The 24433-nt window shown below is 40.7% G+C and overlaps 1 protein-coding gene across 7 annotated transcripts in view; it reads right to left on the reverse strand.

Annotated features, from left to right (window-relative positions):
- NCOA3 (nuclear receptor coactivator 3) overlaps positions 1–24433 on the reverse strand; it is a 1019275-nt gene that overhangs the window by 44336 nt on the left and 950506 nt on the right. For 5 of the 7 annotated variants that reach the window (XM_042465907.1, XM_042465903.1, XM_042465909.1 and 2 more), the window contains exons 2-4: positions 12296–12376; positions 4276–4339; positions 360–467 (exon numbers count right to left, since the gene is read on the reverse strand). In XM_042465907.1, the coding sequence (XP_042321841.1) occupies positions 360–448 (89 nt within the window). In that variant the 5' untranslated portion in view covers positions 449–467; positions 4276–4339; positions 12296–12376. Of the gene's footprint in view, positions 1–359; positions 468–4275; positions 4340–12295; positions 12377–13234; positions 13300–24433 lie in introns of those variants that run through there. The other 2 variants (XM_042465904.1, XM_042465905.1) reach the window with 2 other exon arrangements.

The following is a 24433-nucleotide window of genomic DNA, read 5'->3' on the forward strand; positions in this document are numbered from 1 at the left end:
TTAAGTATATATTCTTTTTTAAAAAGTCATAAAAGATTTTTCATTAGTATTTGGCTTAATTAAAACACAAATTTGTATATTTATGTTTTTCTAGGGCCTTTTATATTAAAAAAATCAAGCTCCTACTTCACATAAATTAATGATTAATTTACAAGGAATTTTACATGCAACTATAGTTAAACAGCAACTTTTTCCTACAAAAATACAATCTTACTTGGTTTCACATACATGAATTTCAGTATGTTAAATGTGCCATCTACTGATATTTGAAACTGACACGTTTCAGATTTAAATACTGAAAAATTCATTCACTATCTATAAATATTCCATAATAAAGTAACAAAATGAATACTCGCTACCCTGGTCCTGGGGTATCACAGGGCAATGGCTTGCGTTTTCTTGAATCACTGGTCATGCTGTCCAAGGAGTTCTCCCCTAATCCACTCATTCTGATCAAACATCAGCAACTGAAACAGTCAAGGAGTAACCAAGTTGATTTTTGTTCAGGAATCAAACATAAAGATGTTCAAAAACAACAAAATTAGGAACTTGGTTAAACTTTCAGAATCACAGGGTTGCAAATCATCTGATAATTATCTAGTTCAGTAATTTTCTATTAAGAGACATTGGGGTTTGCCCTGTAAAATGACAGTGAATATGTCCATCAGTGACAATGGCCTGAAGATAAGCAGCTTTGCAGAACAGAATGCTGTCACTTCTCAGTCAGCCTGTAATGTGTGGAGGTTAGGGGCTGCCACCATTATATGGAAGGTAAAAGCAAGAATGAATAGGCTGACTCAGACCATAGTCAAATAATGGCACACCTCCCTCCCACCTTGCCAGACCTCTAAGACACCATATAGTCACATCTTGGGTGTCCTTTTATTTTATGACAGATACATGTTGGATCAAAGTGATAAACCATATCCAAAGATCTTGGCAGCAATGGCTGGCTCCCTTTGCAAATGGCTGAAGAGGACCCAACAAAAATTCATCCTCTTTTTAAAGACCTTCAATAAAAAAGAGTCCATTCCACCACCAAACAGTAATCCCTTCAGGAACTTCTTACTAATGTTTAGGTGTAATCTCTTCTCTTGCAAGTTGAACACAATGACATTAAATGGTATCCAGATTTAGTAACATTCAAATTACACAAAACCATTAAAGGTGTACATCAGTTAAGTATGCTTTCCATAAACTAACCTAGATTATTTGTACTACTGAATGAAAATATACAATGTAGTGAAATGCACAAGGGGGAAAGAAGATATCAACCACATACAAACATAAACGCATACAAAAACTTTTTGCTGGTGGTTATGAACTGGAGAATTCCTATCATCTTTTACTTAGAAAGAATGATGCTAAACTTACCACCCATACAAGAAAATTCCTGTACCCTTTAGTATATTGAATAAATTCAGATATCATGAGGGGGGAGTAAAATAATCCCCTTCAAAGCTTGAGTAGTCTCTTCCCCCAGCTTCCATAGTTGAAATAATCAGTTTGTCATGACAAACGAATTGACAAAACAAGCATTTACTGCTTGCTACAATTTTTTTTTAACAACAGAAGGTAAAACATATTCCTGTGTGTGGAGAAAAATACTGTACTGTATATACCTAGCAGTAACTACATTTGGTCAGTTCGGAAGTCATCTGTTACCTCAAGTTACAGAAGAAAGGGGAAGGAGTACAGATTCCTTCAAAGAAGCACACTATGCATCACCAAACCATAATGTGGCTATTGGTGAGAGATGAAAATACATCTGAGAGATTAAAGCACTAATACTGTGTAAATCTCCAAGGAGTAAATTATTGTACAGTCATTAACTAAATACACAACACAGTTCGTAACTGTTCTTTCTATATAAATGAGTGAGGATTAAATAAAACATGAATGTAGCAGGTCTACATGTTTAAACACAGTTTTCTCCCCGTCACTTAGAAAGTATGTAGGAGAACTGATTTAAAAACTGCATTATTGATATAACTTGAATCAACAGAGTGGTCATGTAATGTCTGTTCTGACATGATCAACTTTATAATGTTTCTTTCAACTCAACTGTAAATCAGATTTTAAAATACTTGAAATAATCATCATAGTCATCATAAGCTGAATTGTCAGTTGATAGATCAGAGAAATGAAGTTTATATACTAGCATGTTACAAATAAGAGAAGCTGATGTAAGTAACTTTTAGAATTTGTTTTCCAATTTTTTTCCCAGTGAACACAATAGTTCTAGAGCTCTGGCAAGACATGTGGTCAAGCTGCCATTTGCCGGCCTCTCATATTTGACAAAAGCTCTGAGACTGCAAATCAGATCACTGTTGTTAAGACTAGATTTATTTTTTGGAAATGGTACTGTTCTGGATAAATTGCAGAACTTCACTGTCTTACTTTTCAGTGCGGCAAGAATGGAAATGGGTATAATATATATGGGTATATATGAAGAAGTCAGACACATGTTATCTGAGACTTCTTAGTACCATAGCATGGAAATGGCACCAAACTTATTAGAATTTATTACATATTTATGTATTAACTTATTACATATATTAACTTATTACATATTTATATATTAACTTACTATACTCAAAACCTTCAATGCCAACTGGCAGTCTTTCATACAATTTGTGGAAGGCAGCTCTCAAAAGACAGAACTGCTATGTAACTATGAACTGGATTGTTTTTATTAATTTCATAAATATTTTGAATATCCACATTGTGCATAAAACTGTGTACAATATCTCTCTCTGTGTGTGTGTGTGTGTGTGTGTGTGTGTGTGTGTGTGTGTGTGTGTGTGTTAATGTTATGTAAAAATATGTCTTCTAAGAGAAATAAAGTTTTTAAAAGACAATTCAAAATTACTGAAAGAAAAGCTAATTGTGAGTTTCAGGCTGCCCACTAGAAGGCAGAACAGTACCAAACAATTAGACAAGAATCAGTTAAAGGACAGCAAAATCACAAAAGATACACTTTTTAATAAAGAAAGTAAAAGCAAGCAGCTGTAAGCTCAATTATGCAAAGGATAAAAATCAGCCTCATGCAGACACCAGCTTTCACCACTCATGTAGTTTGCAAGGTCTTATGCACCCCCCCCCCCCCCCCAAGACCAAAACCCCATTGTGTAGATTGCAGTATTTGACTCTGGTCTCATAGCAACTGCATTCCTAACCAAGACATACTATTTTATGGCACTAGAAGCTACCATGGAAAGAGGCAGGAAGTACACAGAAGAAGATAAAGGGCTAGGAAGAAGCTCAGGAAATGTGAGGGCACCACAGATACGTAAAAATATCCACCCACCAGTTCTGCATTTTTAAAAACCCTTCAGTGTCTTCTACAAAAATCAAGATACTTTGTAAGGAGCTAATCTAAAAATGAAACAATAAGGCTCACTAAACTTTCAAGTACTGTACATTGTTGTTGCTGATATGTGCCTTCAAACTGACTCTGACTTATGGCATGGGTTTTCTTGGCAAAATATATTCAGGGGAAGCTTACAATTGCTTCCTCTAAAGTTGAGAGTGTGTGGCTTGCCATGGGTCTTCCACAGCTAAGTGAGGATTTGAACCCTGGCTTCCCAGAGTCGTAGACCAACACACAAACCACTACACCACACTGACTATCTCCCTATACAGTTGTCCCTTCTGATCCGCAGGCAATAAGTTCTGGACACACATACATGCAAATAGGAAAAACCGCAAATATTGGAGCCCCAATTTTTTTTAATGGCCGCACGCCATTTTGTCCCTCCTGGCTCCCCAGCCACGGAAATGTGTAACCTAACGTTACAAACTCATGACTGCTATGATATTCACAATCCTTCTGTAGCCTTGGGGCTATGTAGAGACTGTGAAAGTTCCCCACTTTCCACTTACAAGGCAGCAGCCACTGAAATCAACAGGGGTCCACTCCTCTGTTCCTCAGGAAGCATTTGGCTGTTGGTACCACCCACCAACTCACATGAGTGATCTCTAGCACAAGGGGAAATTATAAAGGAGTCTTGATTCTACCTGTAATGCTAGATATCATTCACTGGAAGAAGTGGAACCATCAGCTCTCCAGTCTCTGAGCCGACAGGGGAATGGACAATCCCAGCAACTGCTGGCTAGTAAGTGGGGATGATGGAAGTCGGGCCTGAATTCACTATGTAGCATCCTACTTACAATGGTGCATAATATATAAGTGTCATACAGACCATTATCTTTGTTTAAAATATATTTTACTTATTTCCTGGTAAATAAGAATACTGAAAGTTTGTTTCTTACCTCTGCATTATATTACACAGCTCTGTTCTTCCTTTCAGATGCACTCACGTTTGGAAAAAAATATCTACAAAGGTATCAGATCAGAATGTTTTAAACAGGAGCTCTTTAGCATGTGTTTTACCATTGTGTTTCATTATTCACAGTAGTTGCATATTGTAATGAAGGGAATCTTATAAAGAACTGGCATGCTCCGAAACAAAGACCACTGAATTAAAATGAGAGATAGCTGACAAGAATATTACCCTGGCAACAGTGCCGTATCATAACCTACACAGACCATCATCATTTTCCAGTAATATTATTGCTTCTGCAATGTGGAAAGCAATGAGATGCTGCAGCCAATTTACCAAGGAAGCCCGGAGAGGCTGGTTGTTTTCAGCATGGGGCCCTAAGCAGCAAACACTCAGTGACAGCTATTTTTCATGCAACAAGAGACTTTCACAACCGAGCCAATTAACCAATGCATTATTAATGCAAAAATCATTCATTAAAAACACAACAGCAGCAACAGTGATCCATTGGATATGGAAGTTAAAAGATTACAGTTTCTTATCATTTTTCTCTCACCAAATAAAGCTGCTTTATTGAAAGCACCTTTGAAGATATCCAGACACTTTTCAATTCATGTCAGTATATCAAGCACTTTCCTTACAAATAAAAAGTTTGCTCTGAATTCTAGTATTGTGGAACTATTATCATGCCAAATGTCAAATATTTTTATTAAATAAAAGGCCTCTTTAGCACAATCATTTAGAACAGGGAAGGGGAAAATTTGGCTCTCCAGATGACCCCTAACACCTTTTTGCAGCCCCAAAAGCTTCCGCATTACCCCCAAAATGTTTTTGTTTTGGTGGGTTTTGTTTTTGTTTTTGTTTTAGTTAGGGGACAAATCACCCAACATCATCAATTAGCAGAGTTGCATTATGAATTAAAAAACAGTGCCAAACCCCATACCTCCTAAAATGTGCTTTAAAAACCTGCTCACTTTCCTTGTCCCCCCCCCTGAAAGATTTTTTTTAAAAAAAACCTATCCCAGTAATACCTGAGAGGAAATGCAGTTCTGAAGTTTTAGAACACCATTATCTTGTAAGTAATATTGGGGTTCTCAACACTGTTTACAAAGTTACAGTCAAAACAATTTTAATAGTCTGTCAAATTAAGAAATGTGTTGAACTCTTCATGCAAACAAAAGGCTTCACAGTATTAATCACTGAATAGATGGAGGTGATATATATCAGAGGGGGGTCTGTTATCAATTTTCTTCTCAGTGTCATGATATCTGTGATCTGTCAAAAACTCCTTTTTTTCTATTACTTAGACTACTTTAAGCTGCCCCTTAAATCTCAAGGATTCTCAGAATAGCAAAGAACTGAAGAAGCAGAAGACCCATTCCATAAAGGACAAATGCTAGAATATAAACTACAACATTTACAACTCAGCATTAAAGGTCATGACACGAACTGTGGAGTGGAGATGTATCCTCAGCTTCTAAAGGGTGGCAAAGTGAAAAGATGAATCATGGTGGGAAACAAGCAAGGAAAAGTGCAATGATGAAGAGCCCATTATTAGTTGTTAATTGCCTCATCTCAAAAAGATGCATGATCCTCAAAGAATATCTTCATTGTAAGACTGATTCACTCAAGAATGGACGGTTCTTCAGGTATCCAGGTCTTATGTTCTTTCTGAATATGCCCAGAAATAGACCAGTAGCCCATGTCAGTACTCAAGCATTGGTCAGATATGCTCCTGGAAGTACCAGTCAGATTTCTAACTTTTGTATTATTCATCAGTTGCTGTTTACAAACACTCTTCAAAGACAAAGTCCAGAACAACCTTCCCCCTCAAAAAAAAACCCAAAGGAACTTCTGGGGAGGGGCAAAGGGGGGGGGGGGGGGAGATGGCAACTATGTTCAGTGTTATGTAAGTATAAAGTGAGAAAAGTATAAAGTGAGAAATTATTCACAGCAAATTCATATGTACACTGAGGCATAGCCTAAAACCTGGCTTTAGACTGCCTCAGTATACATATGAACTCACAGTAAATAATCAGGAAAGTGATCTTGGGTTGTGGTGGACAGAGTCATGAAACCATTAACCCAGTATGTTTTGGATTGCGAAAAAGACAGAGATAGTATTAGGAAATTTGCAGATGACACCAAATTAGGAGCAGTTACTAATGCCCCAGAGGACAGGATCAGAATTCAAAATGACCTTAAAAGATTAGAAAACTAGGGCAGAACTAACTGTATGGATTTCACCAGGGAGAAATGTATGATACTACAATAAAAATGAAATGCACATATATAGGATGGGTGACACCTTACCTGACAGATCGTAGTACATGTGAAAGGGATCTAAGAGTCTTAATGCATCACAGGCTGAACATGAGTGAGTAATATGATGTGGCAGCAAAGAAAGCCAATGCAATTCTAGGCTGCATCAATAGGAGTATCGTGTCTACATCAAGAGAATAGTACCACACTATGCTACTTTGATCAGACCTCACCTGGAATAGTGTGTCCACTTCTGGGCACCACAATTCAAAAAGGATATTGACAAGCTGGATCATGTCCAGAGGAGAGTGACTAAAATGGTAAGAGGTCTGGAAACCATGCCTTAAGAGAAGGTCTTAATGACTGGCATAATCATTTTATATCTTGTTAAAAGGACATATCCAGATGCTTCTGTGAGCCAAGAAGGGAATATCAACTTCCTCAATGTTCACAGATAAAGATATGCAGGTATAAGGTTCCCTTATGCCTGTATATCCCACTATCAAGATGTAAGTCAGTGTGTGCAAGATACCAGATAAAATGCTACTCCTTCCACTGTGGGTGCAATAAAAAGGTTTAATGAAATTAAACGTCTATGATCTAATGTCAGAAAAAAGCAACTAAAAGTTGCCACAGAATCCTTTTGCTAAGTTGCTACAAAAGGTATTTTTTTTAAAAAACTTGTTATTTAAAAAACAATCACCATTACTGAAATTGTGAACACAAATCAACTTGATGTCAAATCTTATCCCAGTGCTTTTGATTAAGTACTGGCATATAGCACTTGTATCAGGAATGACTTCCAGAAGAGGAACAAGACAGGTACAATATTTGAAGCTCTTAGTGCTGCATGGTATACTATCAGACACACAGGTTTATTTATACTGTGTCATTGGTCAATGCCGCAGCAGCCACATGCTATGGCACTGACCCACTCCCCTAAAAGCGTGTCATGATGATGCCCCTTCAACGGAGAACTGTTTGGGTGCTCTGACACCTGTGCGTCATCATGGTGCACTCCATATGGACAGGTGCATGCCAAGATGGTGCAAGGGCAGCAAAGATATCTGACCCTAGTTTCGACCCCCCATAGATATCAACATCCATGGATGCTCAAGTCCCATTATATAAACCTGGATGGTAACATGGTGTTCCTTCTACAATATAAAAGAGAAAAACTGAGGTTTGTTTTTTAGAATTTATATATTTTGGGAATATTTTCAAGCCATGGGTAGTTGAATGTGTGGATAAAGAATCTGTGGATAAGAAAGGCTGACTGTACTTTGAGTCCCTATGTTGGGAGAAAGGAGGGATATAATAAATAAATAAATAAATAACTTGAATATCTACCTTATATACTTCATATTACAGTATTCACCTCTAACATGAATACACTAACACTAATTATTATCATTTATATTCCGCTTTTTCACAAAGGAAAAGCAGATTACAACAGTTTAAGAATAAAACATCATACAGTTAAAAATTACAATTAAAATAAACCCAAAACTCCAACCCTCCTTCCAATCATAAAAACAATGATTAACCCATAAAACGAGATTAAACAATAGGAGAATTTAAAACATTCAAAAACGAATAAAATAAAATTACAGGCAATTTGCACAAAAATGAGTCTTCCTCTGGGGGAGGGAAGGGGGATGGGGACAGTGGTATCAATGTTGATTAGGGGAGGCAAGTCTAACAGGTCTAGTCTAGTCTGGAAAAGCATGCTGGAAGAGATCCATCTTAATAGCCCTTTTAAAGGCTTTTAAAGGTAATGTGGCAAATCTCCTCCAGCAGGTTGTTCCAGAGCCTGGGAGCGGCAGATGAAAAGGTTCTCCAGGTCACTGCTGACAGTCTGGTCTTCTTAGGTTGTAACAGGTTCTTACCAGAGGACCAAAGTGTGCGGGATGGATTATGTGGAAGAAGGCACTCCCACAAGTAGTCTGGACCCAAACCATGTAGGGCTTTAAAGGTTAAAACCAACATGTCGTATCTTGCCCAGAAATTAACAGGCAGGCAGTAGAGGGATTTTAAAACTGGTGTGAAGTGGGCAGTTCTAGGTGTGCCCATGACCAACCTGCCTGCCATATTTAATGTTTAAGGCTCTCACTCAAGGGTAGTATGACTCTGTAACATGAGGGGATGAAAACAGCTCATATCTTCTATGTTTGTTTTGAGAAAAAATATGAAATAGTTTTATAGGCTTTTCAGAGGAAAGGCATAGAACCTAGATTGCTACCTGAAGGGATCTAAAAGCAGTGATTCACCAGTACCACATAGTTCACAGTCCTCAAGTCTGAGACTTAATAATGGATAAACACCATTCCCAAACAACTTTAGAAAAGGATATAAATTCAGGAAGAATCATTGTGTTAGACAGCTGAGTCTTGTGGATGGTTAAAGGTGAACTAACAGGCTGTCAAGTGTGAGGACGCAAAACTTATATGAAATGGACTTGTTAGAGGATCAGCATATCCATACACATAGTTAAAAGTAAAAAACAAAAAAACAAATTAAGGACAACTATAAAGGAACAAAACCAAATGGAACCCTCCCAATAGCAGAGATGCAATGTATAATCTAAAGGTAATCTGTGTTTACTAAAATGTCACAGCACAAATGAGAAACTGCCTTGATTACATCCTGTTCAGATTACTATAACACAGTGTACATGGTTCTGTCTTTGGGAGCTGTTTGGAAACTTCAGTGGGTCCAAAATGCTGCAGCCAGACTGTTGTATGAGGCTGCTTAAATAAGCATATAATTCCTGTGTTGCATCAACTTCACTAGCTACCAGTCCACTTCCAGGTACAATTCAAAGTACTGGTTATAACCAATAAAGTTATGCACAATTTGAGTCCTGGCTATCTGAAAGACCATATCTCACTCTGTGAGCCTGCCCAGCTTTTAAGATCTTAAGGAGAGGGTTTTTCATCATCGCAGATACATTTAGTAAGGATATGGGAGACAGACAGCCTTCTTGGTAGCTGCTTCCAAGTTGTGGAAATCCCACCCACAAAAGGCTTGGTTAACCCCATCCTCTTTAAACCAGCAGGCAAAGACCTTTTCATTTAGGCAAGCCTTTGGCTCTTAACATACTCTGTCAGAAGGATCATAAAGGGATGTTATGCATTTATCTTTTTTACTATATTTTAATGTGTTTTTGAATTGTTTTAATCTGGTGTTTTTAATAAATTATTTTTTTAACTTTTAAAAACTTGTGTCATATGTTTTAGCTATACCTTGTTTAAATTTATCTGTAAACTGCCTTGGGCACCATACTGGGAAATGGATCAGATATCAATGAAATAAAATAGATAAATAAATTCTGTAAGATTCAAATCTCATTTCAATCATAAGCTTACCAGGTGGCCTGAGGCAAGCCATTTTTTCTCAGCTTCAAGGTCTCACCTGCAATACCGACCTACTGAGATAATGAATGTGAACCAATTTGAACACTAAGGTGCAAGAGCTGGAGGCAACAAAAAAAAGTGAAATATATGGGGAAATGCCCCAAAGATTGGCCCAGAGCTTGATGTACTATTAGTACCTTAGGCACCGAAACAGATGGGCCAAAAGTGCCGGTTCTGGGCTGTGTTGAAGGTGTGGCATTTATACGCCATATGTTCCGAACATGGCTGGAAGCCATGCCACACCCATTTCTTTGCAAAATAACCAGGCCAAAATACCACTCCTTTTGCTGGCCTATTTCAAAACTACAGAGGTGGCCTGGATTGGAGCTGGGCTTATGTGGTTCCCATGGCACCAGTGCTGGCGTGGCCACAGACTACACTTCCTAGACTGTCTGCTTGACCCCTTAGTCCTACCAGAAGCAGAAAAACTGGGAGTGCAGCTAAGGCTCTCCCCCAGCTCACAGGGGTGAAACAGTTGGCCAGGAAGGCAACTGCACAGCCTGCTCCCAAAGCAGGCCACTACTAATTATTATTATTATTATTACCTCAGAGGATCAGGGTGGGTTACAATCAAGAATAAAACATAGCAAAATAATAACACAATCCCTAGCCAACAATTAAAAGACAATAGCATAAAGAATCAGTTATTAAAATCGCAATAAAAATTACAATAAAATTTAATTTATTGATAGAGGAAAATGATAGTACCACTCTATTCTGCTTTGGTTAGACCTCATCTGGAAAACTGTGTCTAATTTTGGGCACCGCAATTAAAAAAAAACTGATGTCGGAATGAGTCCAAAGTAGGGTGGCCAAAATAGTAAAAGATGTGGGAACCAAGCCCTATGAGGAGTGGCTTGGGGAGCTGGATATGTTTAGCCTGGAGAAGAGAAGGTTAAGAGGTGATATGATAGCCAAGTTTAAATATGTGAAAAGATGTCATTGAGGATGGAGCAAGGTTGTTTTCTGCTGCTTTGGAGACTAGGACATAGAGTAATGGATTCAAGCTACAGAAAAAAATTCCACCTCAACATTAGGAAGAACTTCCTGACAGTAAGAGCTGTTAGACAGTGGACTACACTGCCTCAGAGTGTGATGGAGTCTCCTTTGGAGGTTTTTAAGCAAGCTAGCTGGCCACCTATTGGGAATGCTTTGTCTGTCTAATCCTGCAAGGCTGAAGCTGGACAGGATGGCCCTTGTGGTCTCTTCCAATTCTGATTCTGTGTTAATCCACATTACAATGAGGCGATTTAAGGGAGAATCAAGGAGGAACAGTTGTGGGACAGTGGAGAGGGCCCATGTATTAGTCTGGGAATGCTCGCCGGAAGAGATCCATCTAAGATGGCTTTTTTAAAGGCCTCAAGAGATGTTCTGTGATGGATCTCCTCTGGCAGATCATTCCAAAGTTTAGGAACAGCTGATGAGAAGGTCCTCTGGGTAACCACAGAAAGTCTGGTCTTCTTAGTCTGTAGCAAATTTGTCCCAGAGAACCTCAGTGTGTGGGGTGCATTGTATGGAAGGAGACATTCCCAAGTCGCATCGACCAGAAGCCAGTTTAAATTGACTCCTTTTTGATCTGGTCCTTTGGACCAGAAGATGGTGTCAGAGTGGGTTAGAGCCACTTTGGAAGTATGCATCATCTAAACATTGCACTCCCAAAATGGCTGGAAGCCGCTTCTGTTGGCCTGTGTGTTCCAGGCCACAGTCAGGTACTGTATGTTAGTCTAAAATAGGATAAGCTGCTACCCACAGACCAGAACTAAAAGAGCTAGTTGATTTTTAAAAAATCTGATTTCTTTTTCTTGTTTACTAAAATGAGTGCTTAAACACAATAAAAGGTTGAGTATCCTCAGTCTGAAAATCGAAAATCTGAAGTGCTCCAAAATCCAAACGTTTCTTCATGATGGTTGAGATAGTGACACTTTTCCTTTTCTGATAGTTAAATGTACACAAACTTTGTTTCACACACAAAATGTTAAAAAATTACATAAGGTTATATGAAACATAAATGAATATCATGTTAAGATTTGGATCCCATCCCCAAGATATCTCATTGTGTATCTGCACATATTACAAAATCTGGGAGGGAAAACCAAAATCCGAAACACTTCTGGTCCCAAGGAGGTAAGGGATACTCAACCTGTAGTGTGCAACACAGGGCACATGAATCCAATGAAAACATGACTATATCTTCTACTGAAAGCAATCTTTAGCTTCCTTCACTTTGGCTGAAAAATACCCACAGATGTTATGCTTACATTGGAAATTTATCAGTCCTCAAAAACACATAATCTTTAAAATATACTTTTAAAAATTATTTCAGTCACTTACATGTCCTTGAAATACAGGAAAGTATAGAAGATTTTTCAATGGTCATCAGGATCAGCATCAGCAGGCACTTGGTGTCACATTCTGTTAAAGAAATTTTAAAAACTCATATAAATAGAGTTGAGATATTCAATTTCATTTTAGGGCCAACAAATTAATAAATGAAATACTAGTAAATAAATTGGTGCCTTGTATCATATTTCTAGTTGTAATGTTGTCTGCTAAGGACATGCAGTGTAGGTTTTCACAAAACAACACACCAGAAACCCACTTGCAGCAGGAGCCACTAAACAAACTACAGAACTTGGGCCCAGTACAGACTAGTGTTCTGCACCGGTCTGGGACCAAAAGTAGGGCTCAGGAGAGTGGAGCATCTGCCTGCTTCCGAGCCCTACCGCACGCCATGGGCGCCAACTTGGCATGCCACCATTTACACGGGGCGCACTATGATGTCATCTGCTGTGTGCTGCGCACAAACAGCATGGCGCATGAGGTGCATCATCATGCACATGAGCACGCCAATGCCACCCATTCTGTGGTGCAAAAAGAAGCCCTGAAAAGGGGATTCTTTTTTTGCTGTGTGCAGGCTGCGCCGTGTGATTACCACTTCCAGGGCAGAAAAGGTCAGCATCTCGCCACCCCTTTCTGCCCATCTGTTGAGCCCCTTGGTTTCAAGATTATGTTGTATGAATGCTGGCATTTCTCTTTCTCACATTTGTTTCTCCCCCAACAAAAAACAGAGAAGTAAAGGAGCATACATCCACACAACAGAAACTAACTATGGAGCAGAGCAAAGGTTCATGGTTTGTTTTGCCGACCCTGCTTCAAATGGGGGTAACTGAACTGTATTCACAACTCAGGATTCCTGCAGATTTCTGACTTGTTGTGCAATGTAACTCCACAATAATGCCAATATAGATATAATGAACATATCTTTCTTACTTTTGTTGTACCCTTTACTTCAAAGGTTTAACTCTGCTTTGGGGGACAGTTCCATGTCCCTCCTCTAAATCTTAAAAAAACAACAACTTTAAAATGGTAACAGAAATAAACCAAACAACAAACCAAACAATAAAAACAGAAGACAGCAACAATATTAATAAAGCATAGGAGGTATTATTGTTTCCTATAGTCCACTATACTGCCAAGATGACATACAGCACTCACTTGTATAAAAAGAAATGGGAAAGGGAAGCAAAAACCAGGAATTACAATGATGTGAGATACAGTGGACCCTAGGTATTCACTGAGGTTTGGTTCCAGGACCCACCTCTAACCCTCCACAGATACCAAAATCCATGGATGCTCTAGGCTCATTATATACAAAAGCACAGTAAAATGATGTCCATTATTTAAAAAATGACAAATTCAGTTTGGTTTTTGAGTGTTCAAAAAATAATTTAAAGTCATGGATGCTTGAATCCATGGATATGGAGGGATGATTGTAATGTGTGTGTGTGTCGCTCTAGCCACAATCAAGTTGCAATCTGCCTGGGACCACACGGCCTGCTCTCAAAACAGAGCACCACCATAACCCTAAACCAACCATCAGCAGAAGCAGATTTTTTTCTGCTCCCTTTTCCAGTAGCTTTGGGTTGCCTTTGGCAGCCTCAGAGCAGCTTCCACCAGCTTTGGAGGTATGCGTCATCTGATAGTCTTGCCTAAAAGTCTCTCTGCAATATAGGTTTTAGAAATAGGTAAGAGAGAGTAAATATTGGAACACCTTCTTTTAAATGTTTTATTCACCCTGCTAAAAGAAAATTTCCCATAATCCATTTTCAATTTAAAGACCATGGGTTTGCTCGTAATTATTCTATCCCACCCCCCGGCGATCACATTTCTAGGCTATGCAGATGTTTCCAGACTGTCAAACTATCACTCCTGTTATCCTCATCAATGGCTACACTGGCCACAACTGACAGGACATGCAGCCCAGCAGGCCCCATATTCCCCATCTAAAGTAATCACATTTAATATAACCGAGTCAGAAAAAATGAACTTAAATCAGGAAACTATAAGTAAACTAGTTTATATGATAAAAGCAGCCCGCATAGTCTATGCAAGGCATTGGAAAAAACCAAAAGGCCCTACCATTAAGGAGTGGGAAATAAACGTTCATGAATTAGCAATAATGGACAATCTTTCAATGGTAAGACATTACAATAATGTAAAGAAAAATGGAAGAATATTATTATTATTATTAACCTTTATTTATAAAGCGCTGTACATTTACACAGTGCTGTACATACAATCTTTGTAATTGGACGGTTCCCTGCCCTAAGGCTTACAATCTAAAAAGACATGACACAAAAGGAGAAGGGGATGAGGGCCAATAGTTCTTCTCTACCTCCGAGGCCAGGATCAGGGGAGATGGACTGGAGGGAGGACATAGCAATACAGGAAATGATTCAATAAAACAGGCAACAAAGGAACATCAAGTAGCAAGTGACAATTATGCAATGCCTGGGAACGCTTCTCTGAACAGGATGGTCTTCAACTCCGTTTTGAAGCTGGTTAAAGAAGTGATGGCTCTTGCTCGCGGGGGAAGAAGGTTCCAGGAGTGAGGGGCAGCGAGTGAAAAGGGGCGAATTCGAGATGGGGCAGAGGAAATCATGGGCTGGGACAGCAGACCTTGACTACCAGAACGGAGATGTATATAATAAAGATGTGAATATAAGATTGGGTAAGGTAATACAACTCCAATAGAAACAAATTGGGAAAAAAATGATTGAAAACTCCCTCCTCTTTGGTTTTTTGTTTGTTTGTTTGTTTGTTTGTTTGTTTGTTTTTTGGGAGGGACCCATCTCTATGAGAAAAAAATAGTAGTATATAAATCTACATATAGATATCCTTATATATAAATGTAGAAGTTTATATAGAAAAATAGTCTAATTGGATACGATACTCATGAAGCTATATTGTTAATTACTTAGTTTAAAATTACGGTACTCGGAAGTTAATGTTTTGTTTTGTTTTAGTTAATGGTACAGACACGGTTTATATTGCTGGCATTTGTTTGTAATGACCATAAGCTTGATATGTTTGTTTTAAACTTGTACAAAACCCAATAAAGATTATTTTTTAAAAAAGTAATCACATTTGGACATTTTACATAGGATACTTTATAGACATTCTGTTATAAATAAAAACAGAGACATTCCATCCAAGTTTGAAGGGGAAAAAACAATTAAAACAGAAAAGAAAACAATAGCCCACAGACTGGAAACACAGATTTATTCAAAATAGAATTAAAGAATCGGAGTGGAAAAGGACCACAAGGGCCATCTAGTACTACACATCTAAAGCACTCCTGAAATATAACTTTCCAATCTCTGTTTAAAGGCCTCCAAAGAAGGCAATCTATTCTACTACTGAACAGCTGTTACAGTAAGGAAATGCTTCCTAAGGTATAGAATCTTTTTTGTTTCCTTTCTGTCTTTTTTTTTTTTTTTTTTTTTTTTTTTTGGTTTTGTTTGTTTGTTTGTTTTGTTTTGTTTTTTGTAATTTGGATCCACTGAATTGTGTTCTATCTCTGGAGCAGCTGAAAACAAACTTTTTCCATCTTCTACATGACATACTTTCAGATGTTTAAAGATCATGTCACCTCTCAGTCAGCAGTGTCACTACCTTTCGGGACACCTGCTGCAGAAGGCTGCCAGTGGTGGAGGTTGTGGTGGGGCTGTCTTGTCCCCTCCCGCTCCTGCACATCCAAGCTTACCCACCCCACCCCGGTTACTTTTTTGCCCTCTTCTCTTGCCTCCCCTCCCCAGCTTCTGCACCCCTCTTCTTGACTGGCCATCCTCCTAGGTGACCAGGCCTGCTTATCTGTCACAAGACTTCCTCCCCAGGGAGAAAGCTTTGCAACTGAGCAGCCAGTCAGGAAGGCACATGCTCACTCCTCCTGCACTGAAGAGGGAGGAAGACCCATCTGGCTGTCCACAGTACCCTTAGCACTCTTCTCCAGTACCACATCTTAAATGAGTTGATTTTCTTCCTATCTGCTTTCTTCACTGTCCAGTTCTCACATCACATGACTTGGACAATTCTGACTTTAGTGTTCAACTATATACACAGTCCCTGTTCTGATCAATGTTTGACCTAAGGTATGGGAAATCTTTAACTATTTCAATTTCCTTGTTATCCAGATTGAGTTTATGTAAATCCTCTGTGGTTGTTATTTTTGTTTTCTTTCTGTTTGGGGCAGGCCTGCCTTTGCACTTCTTTGACATTCTTTGGCAATTGTTCCAAGCCTATGATGCTTTCTGCTAGTAATATGGTGTCATCTACATATCTTAAATTGTGGATGTTCCTTCCTCTTACCTTCACGCCTTCTTCTACCGATTCTAAACCTGCTCTTAGAGATCTTTTATTCATAGAGTCATTCTAAGTTGAAATCAAATTATCAGAAACAACAGCATCAGCAAAGGGCATTTTAGAGAAAATAAAATCAACACATTAAAATAAAATACAATTCCAAAAGAAGGTTTAATAAACAGACACACTACCCAAAATGTACCAACTCAATAAAACAATGAGGGAACCTTTGTGCCTACAGATGTTTGCAGCTACAGATCCCACAATCTCTTTCCCCTGGCAATGCTGGGTAGAGCTGGTGGCAATTGGAGGCAAAAGCAACTGGATGGTCAAAGCTTCTCAAGTCCTGCAATAAAACAAAAGCCTGCAGTATCTACTAGATGGTAGACAGTCTACCATATGCTTACAAAAACTCCATAATGTATGTTTAATTACAGAAAAGATTCATTATTATATCCAACAAGCAAGCCTCCAACATAGCCGGGATATGACCAACATTTTGAGTTGTGTCTGGAAACAAACTGCCACCCCCTGCAGGACAGGAATACAACTATCTTATATGCAAACAAGCATCAACATTTTTGCCATGGCATAGCAGTAATATCTAGATCAACTGCACTACCTGAACACTTCAGTCCAAACGAGATGTAACAAAGTCATATGCTTCTGTGGTTAATTCTTAAACTATGCAGAAACAGAACAGACAGAATATGACAGCAAAATATATGAAAATATTTCAATTTGCTACAACATTAGAAGGCATATCCTGTAAGGACCATGAGTGCATTATCTATTATCAAAATAAAATAAGGAGAGACATTGATAAGCTCCCTTTATCTGTTAAATGTACAGGTTGGTTTAATTTATTTAAGCCATGCATGCTATACGAGATATTATTAAATCTGCTGGTTAGCAAGCATTGCTAATATGCTGCAGAGAAATACAGTAACTTAAATGAAGTTTTGAACAACAGCTGTGTATTTGAATCGATTTATTCAAAACTGCTTAAAGCCCTGCATAAAACAGAGGCTGTTCAAGCTAATTAGAAAAATAAATTGCTCTTGGGAAATATTTATGAGGCATTCACATGTAAAAGCACACTCTATAGTCCTATCCAAAATCCAGAGTTTCAAAATTGATACTTCTACTCAGACAACTTATATATAATTACTAGTAGTCAGGTGAAAAGCTTTGTACAAGCAGATAATTTCTTAAGAAATTTAACCAGACCCTTTCATATCAACCAGTTCTGTATGCATTTGCATGCAGGTTTAACCACTCGGTTGACAGTAGCTTTATTCAGATGAACTAACATTACCAATTAGAGGGGTGATTGGCAATACGGTCACGTAAAGATAAGCATCAAGACTCAAACTGCCTCCTAATTATACACCTTTGTAAAGCCTTCTCTGTAAGCAACCCCACTAGCCAGAAAGATAAAAGAAAAACAGATTTTAAAAATCTGAAGGACTGTTGTAGAAATTTGTCTGTCAGAATCAAAAATAATTTAACCATTTGAACAAATAAACCCATTCCCAAAATTTACATAACAAAAATTTTCCTACCATACTCTACAGAGTTAAAAAGGTACTTGCTGAAATTGTTCTTTTCCCTGTTTCTCATAATATTAGAATCTGGGGTCATCCAATAAAGGAAAATGATGAGATTCTGGAGAAAATAAAAGTTCATTTTAAACTTTGGAATTTGCAACTGCTAAACAGTGATGAGTGCCATTTTAGGTGGCTTTAAAGGGATCTAAGAAAAATGTATATAGGATAAACTATCAATACATAGATCACGTAAGGTGTCGTAGTTTGAGCGCTGAACTATAAATTTGGAGATCAAGGTTTGATTACCTGCTTAGCCATGGAAATCCCCTGGGTGACAGTGGGCAACTCACACACTCTCAGACTCAGAAAACCACGATATGTTCACCTTAGGATTGCTGTAAGTCAGAAATGACTTGTAGGCACAAAACAACATCAACATACACATTTCATGATGGCTATATACTAATTATAAGTAGCAAGCATTTTACTGTTCTCATGTCCTACTTAAGGGCTATCAACAACCATCCAAGTCAGACGGAGGAATTGGATGATGCCTTTCTAGAACAGATGACCATACACTCAGAAAAGAGAGATGTAGTAGTGATGGGTGACTTCAATTATCCTGATATTTTCTGGAAGTCAAACTCAGCAAAATCCTCAAGGTCTAGCAAATTCCTCACTTGCCTCGAAGATAATTTCATTGTCCAAAAAGTGGAAGAGGCAACAAGGGGGTCAGCTATTTTAGATCTGATCCTAACCAACAAGGATGACTTGGTTAATGGGGTGCAAGTGGTGGGATCCTTAGGTGGAAGTGACCATGTTCTCCTGGAGTCCTGGGGCCGTTAGAGACCGGCAAAAGGGCTGTGGAGGACGGTGTGCTGTCCTCCGGCTTTTGCTGGCCCCTGAGGGTCCCTCCTGGGGCCGTCAGAGGCCGGCAAAAGGACGGTCCCAGCCCCCTTCTCCTCGGCCTTCGCTCCCCGAGAAAGGGCTCCACAGAGCCCTTTGGCGGGGAGCGAAGGAAAAGCGAGGAGGAGGAGGCCAGGCACGCGTCCCAGCCTCCTTCTCCCCATCCCTTCGCTCCCCGTCAAAGGGCTCCATGGAGCCCTTTGGCGGGGAGTGAAGGGAAAGGGAGGAAGAGGAGGCCGGGTTCGCATCCCAGCCCCCTTCTCCTCAGCCTTCGCTCTGCGCAAAAGGGCTCCATGGAGTCCTTTTGAGCGGAGCGAAGGGAAGCCGGGAGGGAAGGGGGCTGGGAGGAGGAGACAGACGCGCACACACCTCTCTCTCCTCCTCCCAAGCGCCATTTTCTGGCTTCCCGCTGTCTCAGAGAGACAGCGGGAGGCCCAAAAATGGTAGGGAGGAGGCGGAACAGGCACACGCCTTTTCCGCATTCTCCCTCGCCCCATGCCTGGCGAAATGGCGCCGCGTGCCACCCGTGGCACGTGTGCAATGCCTTCGCCATCATGGTTATAGTATATCTTGATTTCAGTAAGGCCTTTGACAAGGTTTCTTATGACATTCTTGCAAACATGCTTGTAAAATGTGGGCTAGACAATGCAACTGTTACATGGATTTGTAATTGGTTGACTGGCCGAACCCAAAGGGTGCTCAACGATGGCTCTTTTTCATCCTGGAGAGAAGTGACCAGTGGGGTCCCTCAGGGCTCTGTCCTGGGGCCAGTGCTGTTCAACATCTTTATCAATGACCTGGATGACAGAATTGGGGGCATGCTCATCAAATTTGCAGATGATACCAAATTAGGAGGAATAGCTAATACTCCAGAGGACAGGATCAAAATTCAAAATGACCTGAATAGATTAGAGCGCTGGGCCAAAACTAACAAAATGAAATTCAACACAGAGAAATGTAAAGTACTGCACTTAGGGCAGAAAAATGAAATGTACAGATATACGATGGGGGACACCTGGCTGAACGAGACTACATGTGAAAGGGATCTAGGAATCCAAGTAGACCACAAGTTGAACATGAGGTTGGACTGGATGGCCCTTGTGGTCTCTTCCAACTCTATGATTCTATGATCTGGTTGGCCACTACTGAATCAAGCTCTGACTCTGAATAATGAAAAGGGTACTTTCCATCCACCAATGAGCTGTGTATAATGAGTAGATAAAATGCTTGACCATCAACAGTAGGCCATTTCCTAAAAGCTTACTGAGTAAGAAAGCCTTTGAGTGCCAAAAAAAGAACAAGGAAGAGACCGGCCTGGCCTCATTTGAGTTCCGAAACCTGGAGAGTCATTGGCTGCTTGTGTCCACATCTGTACCTGTGAAGACAGTAAAACTGGCCTCCTTTGAATATAATATAATATATAATTTTATTTATATGCCGCCTCCCCCTACGGATCAAGGCGGGTTATAATACAATAAAACACAGAAATATACAAAACAGAATACAAATTATAAAACAAAACTAACCCTACATAAGAATAGGTTACTCACTTGTAACTGTGGTTCTTCGAGTGGTCATCTGTGCCCTTACACAATTGGGTATTGCGCCCGCGGAGAGACTCCATTCGGAAGCTGAAAAGCTGAGCAGATTGGCGGGAGCCCTGCCTACTCCCATTGCCCAGTCCCACCAATCTAGCTCCTCCTTCAGTTAAAGTCTGCTGCAAAAACATGGCAGGGACCTGACCGAGGAGAGGTAGGGCGGGATTTGTGTGAGGGCACAGATGACCACTCGAAGAACCATAGTTACAGGTGAGTATCCTGTTCTTCTTCTTTGTGGTCTCTGTGCCTCACACAATTGGGTGACTAAAAAGCTAACCTAAGGAGGTGGGACAGTCACTGCAAAATAGAGGAAAGAACAGCACGACCAAAACTGGCATCTCGATGAGATCTGGAATCAAGCCGGTAGTGTCGAACAAAAGTGGAAGGCTGAGACCATGTGGCTTGCCTTACAGACATCAGGCAGAGGGACACCTCTTAGGAAGGTAATAGCCTTGGTTGAGTGAGGACGTACACCAACAGGAAGAGGGTGTTTGGCCAACTCATAAGCCAGAGAAATAGTCTGAGCAATCCATTTTGAAAATCTCTGTGAAGAAACAGGATGGCCCTTCCTGAAACCACCACAACAAACAAACAGCTTGTTGGTCAACCTGAACTCGGCAGAACGTTGAACATAAAAAGCCAAAGCACGGCGAACATCCAGCATGTGCATAATCCTTTCCAGAGGCGTAGACGGGTCTGGGTAGAAATTGGGTAGCACAATGTCTTGAGAAAGGTGGAAAGGGGAGACCACCTTCACGAGAAATGAAATGTCAGGTCTGAGGACCACTTTGTCTCTTTGGAAAACAGGAAAAAGCTTGTCAGAGTGCAGTGCCATCAGTTTGGAAGCGCATCTGGCTGAAGTAATAGCCACAAGAAAAGACACCTTTAGTGTAAACAGTCTCAGAGAGGCCTAATCCAAAGGTTCAAAGGGAGGCCTCGTTAGCTGCATGACCACCAAAGAGAGAGACCATGCTGGGGCCAAAGGAGGCATTGGAGGATAGAGATGATGAAGGCCTTTAAAGAACCTTTTCATAGTCAGAGTGGTGAAAAGGAGAGCTGATGGTGAACCAGGAGGCTGGTTGGCGACAATGGCAGACAAATAGACTTTGAGGGAGGAGAAGGCCAAACCTTGATCACAAAGGTGTAGACGGAAGTGTAAGGCTGTTGAAAGGCTCACAGGATTGGAGGGTTCAGCTCTAGCTGTAGCGAATTCACATCTGCCAGCCGGCCTGAGAGGGAGTACACCAGGCAGGTCCAGCTCCATCAAGGTCAGCCTAAAGGAAGGAGACTCCGCCCTCCATAACTGCCATCCGCCGGCCTGAGAGGGAGTTCACCAGGCAGGTCCAGCTCCATCAGGACTAGCCTAGAAGAAGGAAGAGCCCTCCCTCCAATCCATCTGCCTTGGTCCAGGCCTCAGAGGGAGAGAAGAACCACTGGACCTCATCCTCTTTCCCTCCACCATTCCCTTCTCCTTTTGTTTCGTGTCTTTTAGATTGTAAACCTGAGGGCAGGGAACTGTCTGGTTAAAAATAATAATTGTAAACCGCCCTGAGAGCCATTAGGGCTGAAGGGCGGGATATAAATACCCAAATAAATAAATAAATAAATAAATAAGATTCCATTTGTAGGAGTAGGATCGTTTAGCAGAGTTTTTCTAGAGGCTGACAAGACCTTGAGCAATTCGGGAGAGTTCAGGGTCTGATCCTCCAAGCTGTCAGGTGTAGACTGAGGAGGTCTGAATTTGGGAGGACCACTCCGTGAGAGTGAGACAGGAGGTCTGGCCAATTCAGGAGTTTGAAGTATTGACCTCTGGACAGGTGGGGCAGGGGGATGTACCAAGGTTGTCATGGCCAGAAGGGGGCCAGCAGGTGGTCATCTTGGTCACAACCTTTGCTACAAGTGGTAGCGGAGGGATGGCATAGAGGAAGTCTCGGTTCCAACTGCATAGGAATGCATTTCCCTGGTGCAAGATTGTGGGCACTGGGCATTGTCCGGGCTGGCGAAGAGGTCCAAGGATGAAGTCTCCCATTGGGAGGAAAGAAGTTGGAAGGCTTGAGCAGACAGTGTCCATTCATGTTGAAGGATCTTGTCCCTGCTGAGAGATTGCCAAGACATTGTCTTTGCCAGCAAGGTGAATTGCCACCGGGTGAATGGAGCGATGATGGCACCAAGTCCAAAGCTAGATGAAGTAGGACAGAGGAATGTGTGCCACCTGTTGTTGTGTTGTCTGTTACCACTTATACAACTCTGTGAAGAAGATGGGGTTTGAAGGCCCGAAAGGCCTTGATCACAGCCAGCAGCTCGAGGGCGTTGATGTGCATCTCTTTCTCTGAGGGAGACCAACGACCTTGAACTCAAGAGATCTTTGAGGTGAGCGCCCCAGCCCGTTGTGAACGCATCTGTGGTGACCATTGTAGAAGGTTCCGGGCCTGGAAGGGCATCCTCTTGAGGACATTGTCGGGGATGAGCCACCAGGAGAGAGAGTCCTTGACCTGTTGCGGAATGACAAGTCTCTTGGATTGTTTGTCTGTGAGGTGATTGAAGACAGAAAGGGGCCTGAATCTCAGGCGGGAAAGATAGACCACAGCTGTGGTGGGCGCCATGTAGCCTAGAAGCTACTGAATGTCTTTTGCTGTAGGACAGAACTTAGAGAGGACCAGACGGAGATGATTCCAGAGGGAGTCTGCCCTTCTGATAGGCAGATAGACACGTGCCATGATAGAGTGTAGAGATGTGCCTAGATATTCTATCACTCTGACTGGTTGAAGGACAGAATTGTTGAGATTGATGGTGAGGCCCAATTCGGTGATGAGAGACAAAGTGACATGAATGTCTTTGAACAAATGAGTTCAAGAAGATGACACCAGCAGCCAGTCGTCGAGATACGGAAAAATCATTATTCCCTGTATTCAAAGGTGAGAGATGACTGCCGCCATGTATTTGGTGAACACGCGTGGGGCGGTGGAGAGGCCGAAGGGAAGAAATGGTATATTGAAAGAGATCTCCGTCAACGGCAAACCGAAGAAACTTGCAGTGTTGTGGTCTGATGCTAATGTGGAAGTAAACATCTTTCAGATCAATCGACGCAAACCCATCTCCTTGATGGAAGAAGGGGAGAATTGACTGGAGAGTTACCATCTTGAACTTGGGAGGTTTGATGTAAGAGTTGACCCCTGTCAAGTCCAGAATGGGACGAAGCCCACCACCTCATTTCGGAACTGTGAAGTACCGCGAAAAGAAGCTGTCCACTCTGCAACTGGGTGGAATGTGTTGAATGGCACCTTTGTCAAGAAGGGAGACAATCTCTTCCTAGAGAGTAAGAGAAGATGGAGTGGAACAGAAAACACCGCATGAAGGAATATTTGAGAATTGTATGGCATAACCCAATCAAATGATGGTAAGGATCCATGTGTCAGAGGTGATTTGGCACTATTGGTCGTAAAAGCTGGATAGTCTGGGTTGGGAAGCAGACAGAGGGAGAGAGAGGATGGATGATGGTGTTGTCGTCTCGGTGGAGTAGTAAAAAATGGAACTTAGAAGAAGGCTTCTTCGAAGATTGTTGATTATGATGTTGTTGTTATTAATTGTTTTGTTGTCTGTTGTGTTTTTTATAAGGTCTTCCTGAAGACTGTTGTGAAGAGCCCTTATATTGAGATGAGTTTCCAGAACACGGTTGAGAATAATAAGAAGATGTGTCTGATCTGTCACGCCATTGGCGTCTCTTGAATTGTTGTTTATTCATGGTCAGCCCAAGGCATTTACCAGTCAGACAA

This window comes from Sceloporus undulatus, chromosome 4 (assembly GCF_019175285.1).
Source record: "Sceloporus undulatus isolate JIND9_A2432 ecotype Alabama chromosome 4, SceUnd_v1.1, whole genome shotgun sequence".
In the NCBI taxonomy this organism is placed as follows: domain Eukaryota; kingdom Metazoa; phylum Chordata; class Lepidosauria; order Squamata; family Phrynosomatidae; genus Sceloporus; species Sceloporus undulatus.